A 13,389-nucleotide genomic window follows, 5' to 3' on the forward strand; every position below is an offset into this window, starting at 1 on the left:
ACTCGGGATTTATTATGAAATTTAGATGAGTTAAAAAAGGAAGTAAATTTGAAATTACACACAAAGGCCTTAGCAATCATATACTGTTACGTATATTATGATACAGTTAAATTCTGTTAAAACTTCTCAATCAAATTGAATTTAACCAAATGGTATAACCTGGCATCACCATAAAGGGCCTACATTCGAATTCCACCCGTTTTACCCAAAAAGGCCCGAAAAGATGCATTACACTTTCGCTCTATTTCTCCTCTTCACCGCCACGTCACCACCATTCTCCCTCTCCTTCTCCTCCCCTTCCGCCCCCGCGCCCGACCGGTCTTTCAAGCCATTTCCCAGTCGAAGCGCACCCCAAGAGTTCATCGAGATCACCCACCCACTACCCTCCGATTACGCGGCTCAATTTCCAACGTGCACTCGCGCTCTACTCAGCCACTCCTTCGCCGACACCATCAACAAACCTCCCTTCACCACCCGCTACTCTCCGCCGTCCAATTGCCCCCGCCCCTGGGCCCGCGTGATCCTCGAGTTTCACGCTACGTGCAAAGGCGAACAATACTCCCGCATTGCTGGCTTGTGGCTCGGCGGCTGCGAGCTGCTCCGCACGAGCACAGCCGAGCCGAGCCAGTCTGGAATTTTCTGGACTGTGCGTAAAGACGTAACGAGCTACTCCTCTCTGCTTGCTCGATCCAAACTTAAGGTTACGATGATGCTTGAAAATGTCGTTAACGACGTTTATACTGGCATCTACCACGTCAACTGCACTCTCTTCTTCTACAACGCTGGCGCCGTCATGGTTCCGTCTATTCTTTCACCTCATGATTTTAATTCAAAATTGGGGCCTCAATCTTTTAAATACTTCGGCACACCAGCCGATTTGATCATTCCAATAGCTGATGATGGCGAAAAGGGGCATTGGTTTCGCATTGAATCTGCATCGGATTTGAAATTTAAAAAAGTTAAATTCCCACTTAATGCTTATAGAGTGGTCTTGGAATTGTATGTTTCGTTTCATGGGAATGACGAGTTTTGGTACTCAAATCCGCCAGATTCTTACATAGAGAGTAATAATTTGCCTACTGATCGAGGTAATGGAAATTTTAGAGAGGTTTTTGTAACAATTGATAGGAATTTTGCTGCGTCAGAATTTCCATTGCCGGTTATTTATACTGGTGGGATCAATCCGTTGTTTTGGGAGCCTATTGTGGCAATTGGTGCTTTCAATTTACCGACTTATGACATGGATTTGACCCCCTTTTTGGGGAGGGTTTTAGATGGGAAGAAGCATGAGATTGGCATTGGTGTTAATGATGCTATCTCGTACTGGCTTGTGAATGCGAATTTGCATATTTGGTTAGATCATAAGGCACCTAGGGTTTGGGCTCGGTCATCTGTTTATCATTATCCAAAACTCAGTATTGATCGTGGTGAATATTTTAAACTGCTTGATGGGAGATTTGAGATTAAGGCAAAGAGAAAGACCAAGTTTGCGGGGTGGGTTAAGTCAAGTTTAGGTAATTTGACTACTGCTGTATCTAGGCACTACGGACTCAAGAGCATCATAAAGTTCAAGAATAACGGTACTTATAAGTTGGTTCATCAGAAGGCTAAGGTTACGGGAAGAGTTCAGGTGAGGAATGAGATGCTTAATTTGACTGCTCACGTGTCTGTTAGGAGGAGGTGTCCTCTTGATGTCGCTACCGCAACTTTGCCTGGATCGAGGAAGGATAGATATTTGCAACATACGAATCTAAGTCATCTTATTAGGGAGACAAGTACGGGTGAATTTCGGAGTTCACTTGCAAATCATCAGGTTTCCACTGGACGGATGAAGGTTAAGGATCATTCTGTGCGCTCTGGTAAGGCAAATACCACGCAGAGTTTTAGTTATCGGGATGCCTTCGCTTGCTACAATAGGTATGTTTTAGCAAGCAATGGTAAGCTCGTCAGTGACAAGCCGAAACCTTGTGTTGCTTCTTTCTAGTTTTGTTCTTGTAGTCTTTTGCGGCCCGAATGATTTCTTGTTTGAAGTGCTCTCACTAAGTCTTTGTTGTTTGTATCAACGAGTGCGACATCTGTTACTGTATTAAAATGTAAAGCTTTTGAAGCTCCAATCTACAGATTTATGTTGTCCATATGAAAAAAAAAAAATTATGCAGAATTTTTAGCGTCGTTCATTTTGACCTCTCATTTAGGATCTTTTTTTTTTTTTTTTTTCTCAGCATCTGGTTTCCTTGTTATTTCAGGTGTTTAAGGTAAGATAGTCTAAATTTTCATCATTTAACTAACAGATATTAACTTATGGGATCAGATTACGGTGGAACTGTGGTACCGTGCCACAGTTGCATCCAGCCGTTGGATGCACTTGGATTGGTGGGATCCACTGACATCCAATGGTTGGGTTGATCGAGTAATAACAAAGTAATTGGCATTTTCTGAGATCGAGTAATAGCAAAACGGAGAGGCATATATTTAATCTGCATTAAATTTGAATGCACTAACTTCCATATGAAGCTTGATGACAGTAATCCTAATTGTCCTATATAATTTCACATGCTTTCTTGAAACTTCCTAGAAATCACTTGCCTGGATTTTATGGGGTACTTTTCAGAAACCTCCCGAGGTTTGGTGTATTCTCAACTAGATAGAAAGTGGCATACCTTACCACTAAAGCTGACCAATCTGATTCAGTTCCTTGTTTTCTTAATCCATAAATGCTTTCTTACCTCTTCAGATAACTGGTTCAAAGAATATTCACTTTAATCCCCAAAACAAGGGAATATGGCAGACCACGAAGTGATATCTGCAAACTGTAAATTCTCACCATAATCGGCAAAGAAAAATCCTTCAAAAGAATATTTAAGCCTGTGGGTGACATCTCACATGCAAATCATGTTTCGCCACCTGTTGGACGCCAGAAACCCTTCTTGCCAACAAGAAATTGGTCATGGTAGATGTTTGTAGACCACTGAAGTGAATGCAGTACTGGTTTAAGCTTGTTAATCATTTCTAAGGTATCTTGGACCAAAACGTATCCACCTGGTCTCAAAATTCGATCCATCTCTACAGCCACATCTGCAATATCGCATCTGAAAATTGCAAGTGTTAGATAATATAACAACCATGAAACCTGCCTAGTACTCAAAATGGAAATGCTTAGAGAAAATTAGTCCCAAAGAAGAAGCAAGGTCTAACTCGATTACAATTATAAATCTGAAGGGTGGGTTGGTGAAACAGTACCTTTGTGTTACATCACTAAGCAGAAAACTAGAATGCAATAGATCGTAAGTTCGAGGGTAGGTGTTAAAGGACTCGCACCAATCATGGTACATTCCAATCAATCCTCTATCAAAAATAATGGATAGAGTATCTGGTGCATCAATAGGGACGACATTCATGACCCAAAGAGGTTGATCAATAAGTGCTGCCGCAAACCTGTGAGAAAGAGCAGCAGCTCTAAGTAAGTGTGAGATTGCAATAACAAAGCACCAATAGTATCACCAGATACCAATAAAATCATCAAGTTAGAGAGAGCAGTGGACAAATGTAATCGTGCTACACCATTCTTGTCAGGTGAATGTTGAGTGGCATCTAGATGTTAGAGGTTAAACAGAAAATGAGAGAGGAACAATGAGTCAAAACATGATGCAACTAGGATTAACAACTATTCGATAAAATCATCACAGTCAAAGCAGTTCCACAGTAAAGTATGAAGAAGAAGAGTTAATTTGCATATCAATATTTCTTACCCTCCATAGCTGGCATTCATATCCATCACATTTCGCACGCTTGACCAGTTTATAGCTAGGCCCCCCACATAAACATCTGACACAAGTGCGTACCAATGTGTGGTGTCCTTATTAAACGCTTCTTCAGAATCTGGTGGAAGGCTAGGAGGTTTACTGCTAAGCCTTTGAGGCCAAGGTGTGGGCCAGCTGTGCAAGTTACCCTTGCTATCTGTTGGAAGTCTGGAAATGCAGTTGCTTAGGGGCACATACCTAGCACAAAGAATAACAACATCTTAATGGAAATTGATAAACTTATACAAGAACATAACACATGAAGGATTATAAATCAACTTGCACAGCAAGTGAAGTTACTCCATTCCTGAAATCTGACCAGCCAAAAATTTCTTTTTGTTTTTTTCCTGTGTGAATATATGAAAAAAAATTGTTGATAATATATACCAAAGAATTACCATGAACTATTCAGATTATTTTTCCCATCACACAAAGGTGGAGTATTTTCTTCCCGATTTTTATAGCAGGAATACGAAACGGGTTTCTGATATATAACAAACCCAATTCTATTGGAGTCAACAGACCTAGCCACAGCCTTCCAGCACATAGATTCAGTAAGATTTACCATAGCTGCCAAAGAAAAACGGATATGAACATTAAAGCTTGATAAATTACAGCATTCAAGCCCATACGATAGGTTAACCGCTAAAACTGTTACCACCAGTAACAGTGTAACACCGAACATCAATATTAAAAGAGAAGAATAGCACAAGTCATCAGAGAAAATTAAGTAAGAAGTGTGTTTTGTATGTGCGTGATGGCAGGTGCGTGAATGAGAGAGGCTAACAAACCATTCCAAACACTACGATGTCTATCATCGTGACGATAAACTGGTGTAGCAGACCAAATAAAAAAACCTCCAGGCCTAAGAATCCTATTCAGCTCCAATAGTGGTTTCCCACCTGCATTTTTCATCCCAAAGCATTAGTTTCAACAATTCCATCACAGGCTTGCACAGAGAGACAAATTTTTCCAATAAAAGATTGTAATATGAAAAAAAAATTATGATTTGTGATCTTGATGGGATTTACAACAATAAAATAATGCAAGATCCTTGAGCTTAATGCTGCTACGGTATAATGCAGAATACCTTGTGCATCCCAGTGAACTCTACATCGTGCACAGTGAATCAAATCATATGCATCATCTGGAAATGTCAGTTTCTGAGTTCCAATGACAGAAAGTATGGCTGGAATTCCTCGCTCTAGAGCAAACTGTATCTGCGCTTCATGTTCATCCTTTGGGGCCAATGACATGGTAATGACATCTCTGTCCAGTAAATAGCCACCAAAGCTAGCAACACCGCATCCAACATCTAAAATGACCCGTATGTTCTTCCCCCATTTAATTTTAGGTAAAGTCTGGAGAAAACCCCCCCAAAAAAAAATTAGAAGAAAAAGGGACAAAAAAAGAACAGTAAGCAAAGAGATAATAATATAACCCAACTCCTTATCCAATGTTTTAAAATCCAAAACCTTATTTCTTCACCCAATCTTGAGCCACACAAGAAAAAGATATGACAAATCAAAAGTTTTGGTATACTACATACACTGATATAGAAAGACAGACATTTAGACTAAAAAGTCTGTGTATAATAAATACCTTTTCTACAAAACCAACATAGCGAGAAACTCCTTCCTTGAACTGGGTACCACCTCCAGGAAAAACAAAATAATCACCAGACTTACGCACCCAATTCTGATCCTTCTTGTATTCAACAAGCTTAGGGTGAGGAACATTGTTGTACCAGATCTGGACACAAAGTTAAGAAGCCACATCACCAACATTTTCTAATCTAAGCAGTAATAGACATTAATGAAAACTTGTTATCCTAACAAATTGCCACTAAAGTAATCATGGGAACTTCATTTTGGGAAATTGATTTCTTTGTTTCGTCAAAGTCAATATTTCAGTTAATAGATTTCACCTACACTTGAACCTTTAGCTCCGATTAATCAATATTTAATAGAAAATTTATAAAATCAATAGAGACTAACACATTGTTATCTGACCTCACTAATAATTAAGCTAAATTAGGTCCAAAACATCTATGAAGTCTTTCAAAAAGATCAACCTATTCAACACTCACTCTATTCTTAACCAAGAATCTAACTAGTACCAAATAGAATGAATTAAAGATGCATCAAAATAAATATTAAGCCAACTTAGCCAATAATTCAGCCTATTTAAATTCAGATTAAACACATTAAGCACACTTCCCATGCACCAATTCAAGTAACTAATTAAAGCAAATTAGGAGGAAACAAACAACAACAGCAACACTTAACACAATTAGATAATTAATTAATCTAAATGAGGTCCCACATTGTTTATTTATTTACTTATTTTGTCTTGAATATTTTCATTCTTCCACTACTTCACCAAAATTTTACCTAATTAATGATTAATTACAAATTAAACATCAGTATCAATTCAAATCTTAAAGAGCAGCACCCCACCACCCCAAAAAAATGTAAAAATTAAAACAAAGCAAATCATCTTACCAAAAAAAGGTATCAAACAATCTCACCATGTCCTTGCTCTTTGGCCACAGAACCGGCAGCTTATATCCAACAGGCAACGGCGCCAAACATCTCGGGCTCGGACTCGGGCAATGCCGCTCCCGGTGCTCCATGTGCCGAATCGATGGCAACTTTTTGACCGCTTCAACATTATCCAGACACGGAATATAATCAACGGCCATCGGCCCCGTACACACGTCCCATTTTATTAAATCGAAAGCCGCGTCATCACCAACGGCGTTACTGCTATTATCATTTTGATCGGTTGTTTCATTAGTGATGAGTGGTGGTGGAGCGGCGGCGTTTTGGTTAGTGTCGGTGGATGAGGTGTCGGTGTCGGTGTCGCGGATGAGTGGTGGTGGTGAAAGTGAAACGGTGGCGTTTTGAGGCTGAGCTTGGAAGTAGGAGACGATAGTGGAGGTGTCGGTGGAGGTGGAGCTTAAGAGAAAAACGACGACAGTTAAGAGTAGAAGTAAGAGAGCGACAATGAAAGGGTATTTTCTGTGTGTTATGAAGTCCATTTTTTCGGTTGATAGCTTATTATTCTCGGTTAATTTTGAGATCTCTATACCATGTTAATGAGAATCTTGGAGCTGATCGAGATCGACCGAGATTTAAAGACGATGATGCATTATATTTTATTTATTATGACGTACGCACGGACCCGCTATTTTTTGACTTTGGTTGCCGCGGGTTTAATACGTAAGTTGCCAGTCCATTTGATTGGGAAACAGTGTGTGGCCCCTGCCCATTGAGTTAGCGGAAACGGTGTCGTGGACCGCAGAGATACAGAAACCGGTGCCGTAAGTTTTGGGCTGGGGCTTTGCAACTTGAGTAGGAAGTTACAGTAAGATTATTGGATTTATTATAATTAAACATAAAAATTTGGACACGTCGTGTAATTTTTTTACTTTGAATATTGTGCACATAATAATACAATATAAAATATCTTTTAGAATGGACTTCGTATTGTGAAGTATGAAAGATCGATTGCTTGTAATTGAGACGATCGACTTGAATTATCAGAGAAACGGTATCAATTGATATGACGTTATTATTCTCGACTAAGCAAGGAAATTCAAGTTACGAAGAGGAATAAAACAGATCGATGGCTAATCTCTCACCAAAGACAAAAATAAAATACAAAAATATCAGAGAAAATTATCAGCTACTAGTACTAGAGCATGCACAATAACACAGGAGACTGGAGAGGGGAAAGGTAATCGCTAAAGCATCATAAACTTGGTTCATTCCCCACTAGCACTAGCACTAGCACCTTCCTTGGAGTGAAGGACTACATACAAAATCAGTATGCTGCTTGAAGAAGCTAAAACACGATGGCTGCCCGAGGATATGCTGTTTATATTACATAATAACAAACAGTGGCCCAACCTGAAAATCACTGAAAGGCCACCTTGTTTTTCTTCATAATAGGAGGAAGCCGAATTTTAATGTATTGGCCATTGGCGTACGAAGAAGGAGCGAAACGGTGCCAATAATTAAGGGGAACAAAAGGATCAAGCTTGGAGATTGCTTTTGCATGCGAAAAAATTATGGATAACAGCTTCCCTTCAGTCAGCTAACCGGTGGATAAGGAAAAATTGCAGACACCGCCAAATCTGATTTTCCGAATTTGTTTGGAAAGTTTTTTATTATGAAATTACCAACAAGAAATCACACGATGCCAAATGGAATACAAATAAGAAGGGAGATACAATCTATGGACGTGATAAGACCCTAAACCTCAGGGAGGGCATCTAAAAAACTATGAGCATTTGCCTCGTGAGCATTCATTCTTATACAAACTACAGGTAACACAAATGTCTATAAACTTCATAAGCAATTTAGCAGAAAATGAGAAGAATGTACTTAACTAACGCGAGCTCCTTAAGGACATACTTTTTAAAAATACAACAGACAAGAGATGATAATCAGTAAGCATTCACTGAGACACACTCAGCACCAAGCGAGAACAGAATATGTATTCAGTATTCAGTTCATTGCAAGCACATTAACAATCAAAGCGGAAGACTCAGAGAAACAGCTAGTTTTTCACATAATTATGAACTCAGTTGTTTGAACAATAATATATTCTTGTATTTCCCTTGCTCTAATCCGCCTCATGAATTGCTAAACACGAAAAACAGCTCCAACCATACAATGGTTTAAAAATTGTCTTAACGAACCAAAAAAAAAAAAAAAAGGAAACAAAAAAATCAAGCTACACTGCACTTTTCAATCCATAAACCCAGAACTTGAATTTTCCACATCAACTTCTCCCATTCCTGTGTCTTCCTCTTCTTCGCTATCTTCATCACCACTTACCTCCTCATTATCTTGATGTAGCTTAGCCATGTGCTCGGCGAGCAATTTGTCATCTCGTTCACTCACCTGAATCAATGAAACAGAAGTCAGAACCCCAAAAAACAACAATAACCACCCATATTAAGTAACAGCTTGACCCAAACTGAGGGTTTTCAATCAATGGATTCCCATTGTCAACACATCAACGGTTAACTGGGAGTAACAAAATTTAAAAGACACTCACCGCTCTGGGCTCTTCCTTCACAGTAAGTTTTCCCTTGTGCTTCTCTATAGCTTCAGTGCAAGCCGCAATTGCTTTATTGAGAACTGAGATCCCTTGCTCCTGTCCAACCAAATATAGTGCAATAATTTCAATATGATACTGCTCTTCAATCATCCATAGATAGCCTAGTGCAGGCAGTATCCATGCATAAAGTACAGGAACAACCCAGTAGTATGCCATATGATTGATTAAGATATCTTGAATTATACATGATAGAGGTTTTTAAGATACAAGTATATGCAGGGACACAAGGGCAGAGGCAAAGTTCAGCTACACATTTTCATTATAGCAACCTTCCAGGACAAAACTAGTGGTGCTGACCTTGTCAAGGGTCTGAGTGGTAAGCACATACAAGGGGGGAGCAACCAATTTGATTTTCACAGGGCAGTCATTGTTGCCAGCAGCCTCAGCTTTCCGCATGGCATCCTGCAATATCAAAAATAAACATAAGCAAAAACATAACAGCAATCTAAAATTAGTTGCCTTCACGGCTAAACCCTATAACTCTAAATTAATACCAATCAAACAAAGGAGTACAGGGAACAAGAGAAGGATGTAAAAACAACCTTTATATGAAGAACTCCATCAAACTGGAAGCATTTCATTTCAACGTCAGCTCGAATCTTCAATGGCTGTGGGGTCATTCTTCTCCTAATATTTTTTACCAAAGCATCTTTCACTTCCTCCGTCACAGCAGGAATCACCTTAGTTACCTAGAATGGGACAACGATGACCTGAGTAATCAATGAAGAGAACGAGACAAAAAAAAGCCTACCAAACAAAGTTTACCTCCTGTCCATCAGGGCCAATTTCTTTGACTTCACGAGTGAGGGAATTCAAAACAGAATCAGGATCAGTAACAATGATTTTGAATGCCTGCACGTAAAATAGAATAGAAACTATAATCAACAACTATGAAAACAATACAGAACTTCAGATCTCCAATTACAAACTTGGAAAACACATCTCAAAAAAGTTGTTAGCTCTTTCACCTCAAAAGCATGACCATATTTCCAGTACAAGGGCCAGCCAATATTGACATACAGTTCCTGCAATTGAAAACTTATATTTAGCAGTGGCCAATCAACTGATACCTTGGGGAAAAAACCATACACTAAGCTAGACAGGATAGAAGCACCAAACCCCAAACAATAAATTGTGTGGAGCAAGTCTTTGACAAGCCAATGAGAATAAGCATAATAATAACAAGTACAAGTTCAACAGCAACTAAAAACACTAAAACAACTAAGCAGGTTGCATGGATTAGATTTGTCCAAACTCTCTTTAGGCTTCAAAGAATTGTAATTTTTAAGTCATAAATATTGATCAATGAAAAAGCCGCCAACTACAAGTTTACATAATTTCCAAAATATGAAAATAATAAGAAACATCCAAAACTAAAATCTCTCAAACTTGCTTCTTCAACACTGGGATCCAAGAGGACATAAGACTACTCTGCCAACCCCAATCTCTTTTGAAAAACAACATAAAATCATAAGAATCATAATTTTCCTGTATTGAAATTGATTTCATCCTCCAAAGCACAATTTGTAAATTACTTCCATAAGTTAACTAATCCACATTTTCAAAGGCAAACTAACACACACATGCAAAAGCACCAAAAGTTTATTTCCACAAACCTCTCAAACTAAACAGAAAGTATAACATGAGAACTAAACAAACCAACGTAACACCATGTGCCTTGCAAGATGACTGAAGCAGAAATTATTCCTCATCCCGCACTCTCAAAAACTAAGGCCCTAGTCAACTGACACTAAATCAGTTACAAAAGCCAAACTCTTCATAATCTATCCAATTTGCCTTAATATTCCCATCAAATAAACAACAGCAAAAGAAAAAAAAAAAACAAGCATTATTACCCAATTCATTCAAATCTGAAAGTAAATGCATAAAACCAAAACTTAATTCGTCAATAAACCTAAATTACTACGTAATTCATATTCATAACCAGTCAATCATTATAAAATATCAAAAAGCAAATCCCAAAAGTACTCCAATTAAACCCCCAAAATTACTCAAAAAATTAACAATATTTCAACAATCAAATCAAAATCATTACCTCTAAATCGATGCCCAAAGTCTCAGCCACGTGTCGCATGATAGAGTGAACGAGCTTGCTCTTGTTGTACCTCTCCTCACAGGCTTGAATATCCTCTTCACTAACTCTTCTTTTACTCAAATCAATGTAACCTTTTTCCTTGTCGACACGCAGGACCATGACGGGCTCTATGCGGCCGACTTTAATGAGGCTACTGACACTACGAATACGACGTCGCGAGAGCTCCGAGAAAAGGATCATCCCTTCGATGTTGTTGTACTCGAGCAGCGACACGTAGGCGCCCATGTCGGCGATGTTCTTCACTTGGATCATCACGGCCATGTCGACTTCCGGGTACCTCGCCTCGTACATCCGGCACTCCAGGTTGGGCGAGTGGCTTGCCATGATTGGTTGCTCGGAAAACTTTTTAGCTTTTGCGTTTTCTCGGGAAAATTCGAAGGGAGTGGGAAGAAGAATTAGGGTTTTAAGACAACCGGAGAGAGAATCCGCGAGACAATGCAGAGTAGTATGGTGTTGTGCGTTTTGTTGTTTTCGATGGATATATGTGTAAATTATAGATAAGGGAAGGGTACAGAGGTAGTTGCACTACGGTGCCGTTTATAACAAAGCTTGAAGCTCAAGCTAGGGTGCATTTGATTCGATTTTCCTCTCCGTGCTTATTTGGCATGTCTTATTTAATAGTTATAAGTATCTATTTAATCTTATAAATTCTTATCATAATTTTTATTCTTGTTTGGTTGTTTTTCTAATAGAACTTTTTAAGGTTAAATAAATTATTTTGTCTTTATTAGTAAAAACTCAAATTTTGAGCTTTTGGAAATACATGTTGAAAAAAAAAATTTAAACGTTAAAATATCTCAAATATCCTTTATTTATTTAATAATTTTATTTTATTCTTTTGATAACATCATTTTTAAAAAACTTACCTCTTAAAGTAATTTAATAAATTTTTAATAAAAGCTCTTATTGACAACCAAACAACTAAATTGTTTTATAGTAAAAACTTTCTTTATAAAAGCTATACTAACAATAACTCTATTTAAATAAACTATACTTGAAAAACTGTACCAAACGGAGCCTTAGCAACAATTTTGTGTTAGAAACCTATAAGTCGAACTGTTTTATAAAAATAAAAAGTGTTAGCTATCTATAAGCCGATCGGTTTTATAAAAATAAAAATAAATCAAGTGGTAATTATTATTTGTTAATTATTGTTACATAACTTCCCAATTTCTTAAAAATAAAAACTATTTAAATTGGGGGAGCAATGATTGCGTGGGATGAAGCTATGATTAATCAAAGTAAGGGAACAAGGATTTAGTTTAAAGTATTTTAATTTTAAATAGAGTATGCATTACTTACCTAGTTGAGATGTTTGTATTTCCAATTGATGTGATAAACGATATATCACTATCTCATTGGCTCAAGTGATAAATAATTATTAAATCTTATCATTTATAATACAAATAATAAATTTTTATTGGTGACACATCAATTGAAATATAAATTAAGTATTGCAATTGAGTAAGCATACCTATCACTCATAAGAAGGAGTATTGACATAAAATTAACGTAAACTGCAAAAGTAATAAGATGAATAACAGTGGAAATATCTCAAAAGATATGTTTTGTACGTTTTGATTTTTCGATGGAGAGATATATGTAAATTTAGAATATGGGAAGAGTATATGCGATAATTCTACAATGGAAGCGTATACGGTGAAAACATTTCAGAAAATGTGTCTCGTGCGTTTTGAGTTTTTAATTGAGAGATATATGTAAATTTAGAATATGGGAAAAGTATATAAGATAATTCCACTATGATAAGGTATAAAATGAAACTTAATGCCCTGAAAATATTTAAAAAGATGTGTGTTGTAAGTTTTTGATTAAGAGACGTGTGTAAACTTAGGATATAAGAAGGGTATAAAGATAATTCTACTACGACAACCTCTAAAAATGAAACTCGATAAAACTTAACAAAATAAATGCTCGTCGACAGCAGGATTCGAACCTGCGCAGGCAAAGCCCAACAGATTTCGAGTCTGTCTCCTTAACCACTCGGACATATCGACCATTTAGTGACTTAATTACGTCTAGTAATAAATATCGATATCTGCAGCCAAATTTTTTATTTATCATATGAATTAATTTTGGAATTGATAATAAATTTAAAAGATAATTAAATAATAATTTATTAAGAATAGATCATGTGTTGTAAAATCCTTCAAGTTCATTAATCCACCTACCAATAGCTTTTGTTTCTTAAAGATGGAAAATAGATCCCTTAACCCCATTAGAAGTCCCAACATTAAATCATATCAAACAAACTCGAAACTTCTACTCAATTGAAAATTACTTAGTTTTTCCTAATCAATCAAATCATTACAATCATCTTAA

At 37.4% G+C, this 13,389-nt stretch overlaps 3 protein-coding genes and 1 non-coding gene across 4 annotated transcripts; 1 reads left to right on the forward strand and 3 right to left on the reverse strand.

Moving 5' to 3' along the window:
• The first annotated feature begins 8 nt into the window (after positions 1-8).
• On the forward strand, positions 9-2,315 carry LOC107178031 (peptide-N4-(N-acetyl-beta-glucosaminyl)asparagine amidase A). Its single transcript, XM_015532729.3, has one exon. It carries the CDS (start codon positions 224-226, stop codon positions 1,982-1,984), a length of 1,761 nt encoding a protein of 586 aa, XP_015388215.3. The 5' UTR covers positions 9-223; the 3' UTR covers positions 1,985-2,315.
• Positions 2,316-2,446: 131 nt separating this feature from the next.
• LOC102616227 (probable methyltransferase PMT23) lies at positions 2,447-6,982 on the reverse strand. The gene is made up of 8 exons (XM_006486203.4): positions 6,331-6,982; positions 5,403-5,552; positions 4,891-5,161; positions 4,592-4,702; positions 4,199-4,370; positions 3,750-3,998; positions 3,241-3,435; positions 2,447-3,089 (listed from the first exon to the last, which is right to left on the reverse strand). The coding sequence occupies exons 1-8, from the start codon at positions 6,841-6,843 to the stop codon at positions 2,891-2,893; spliced, it is 1,860 nt and encodes a 619-aa protein (XP_006486266.1). The 5' UTR covers positions 6,844-6,982; the 3' UTR covers positions 2,447-2,890.
• A 1,372-nt stretch (positions 6,983-8,354) lies between these two features.
• LOC102615936 (eukaryotic translation initiation factor 2 subunit alpha homolog) lies at positions 8,355-11,513 on the reverse strand. Its single transcript, XM_006486202.4, has 7 exons — positions 10,990-11,513; positions 9,902-9,958; positions 9,699-9,785; positions 9,476-9,622; positions 9,231-9,335; positions 8,871-8,969; positions 8,355-8,713 (listed from the first exon to the last, which is right to left on the reverse strand). The coding sequence occupies exons 1-7, from the start codon at positions 11,371-11,373 to the stop codon at positions 8,558-8,560; spliced, it is 1,035 nt and encodes a 344-aa protein (XP_006486265.1). The 5' UTR covers positions 11,374-11,513; the 3' UTR covers positions 8,355-8,557.
• Positions 11,514-12,982: 1,469 nt separating this feature from the next.
• Positions 12,983-13,064, reverse strand: TRNAS-CGA (transfer RNA serine (anticodon CGA)). The gene has a single exon. It is a non-coding gene; the product is annotated as a tRNA-Ser (tRNA).
• Between the last annotated feature and the right edge of the window lie 325 nt (positions 13,065-13,389).

This window comes from Citrus sinensis, chromosome 4, assembly GCF_022201045.2.
Source record: "Citrus sinensis cultivar Valencia sweet orange chromosome 4, DVS_A1.0, whole genome shotgun sequence".
Classification (NCBI taxonomy): Eukaryota; Viridiplantae; Streptophyta; class Magnoliopsida; order Sapindales; family Rutaceae; genus Citrus; species Citrus sinensis.

Coding starts and splice junctions, on each gene's coding strand:
- LOC107178031 (XM_015532729.3), top strand. CDS start 224: ATGCATTACACTTTCGCTCTATTTCTCCTCTTCACCGCCACGTCACCA.
- LOC102616227 (XM_006486203.4), bottom strand. CDS start 6,843: ATGGACTTCATAACACACAGAAAATACCCTTTCATTGTCGCTCTCTTA. Junction 3,999..4,198: donor AATAATCTGAATAGTTCATG/GTAATTCTTTGG, acceptor TCTTTGTGCTAG/GTATGTGCCCCTAAGCAACT. Junction 3,090..3,240: donor CTTAGTGATGTAACACAAAG/GTACTGTTTCAC, acceptor TGCAATTTTCAG/ATGCGATATTGCAGATGTGG.
- LOC102615936 (XM_006486202.4), bottom strand. CDS start 11,373: ATGGCAAGCCACTCGCCCAACCTGGAGTGCCGGATGTACGAGGCGAGG. Junction 9,959..10,989: donor CTTTGGGCATCGATTTAGAG/GTAATGATTTTG, acceptor TTTCAATTGCAG/GAACTGTATGTCAATATTGG. Junction 8,714..8,870: donor TGAAGGAAGAGCCCAGAGCG/GTGAGTGTCTTT, acceptor TCATTGATTCAG/GTGAGTGAACGAGATGACAA.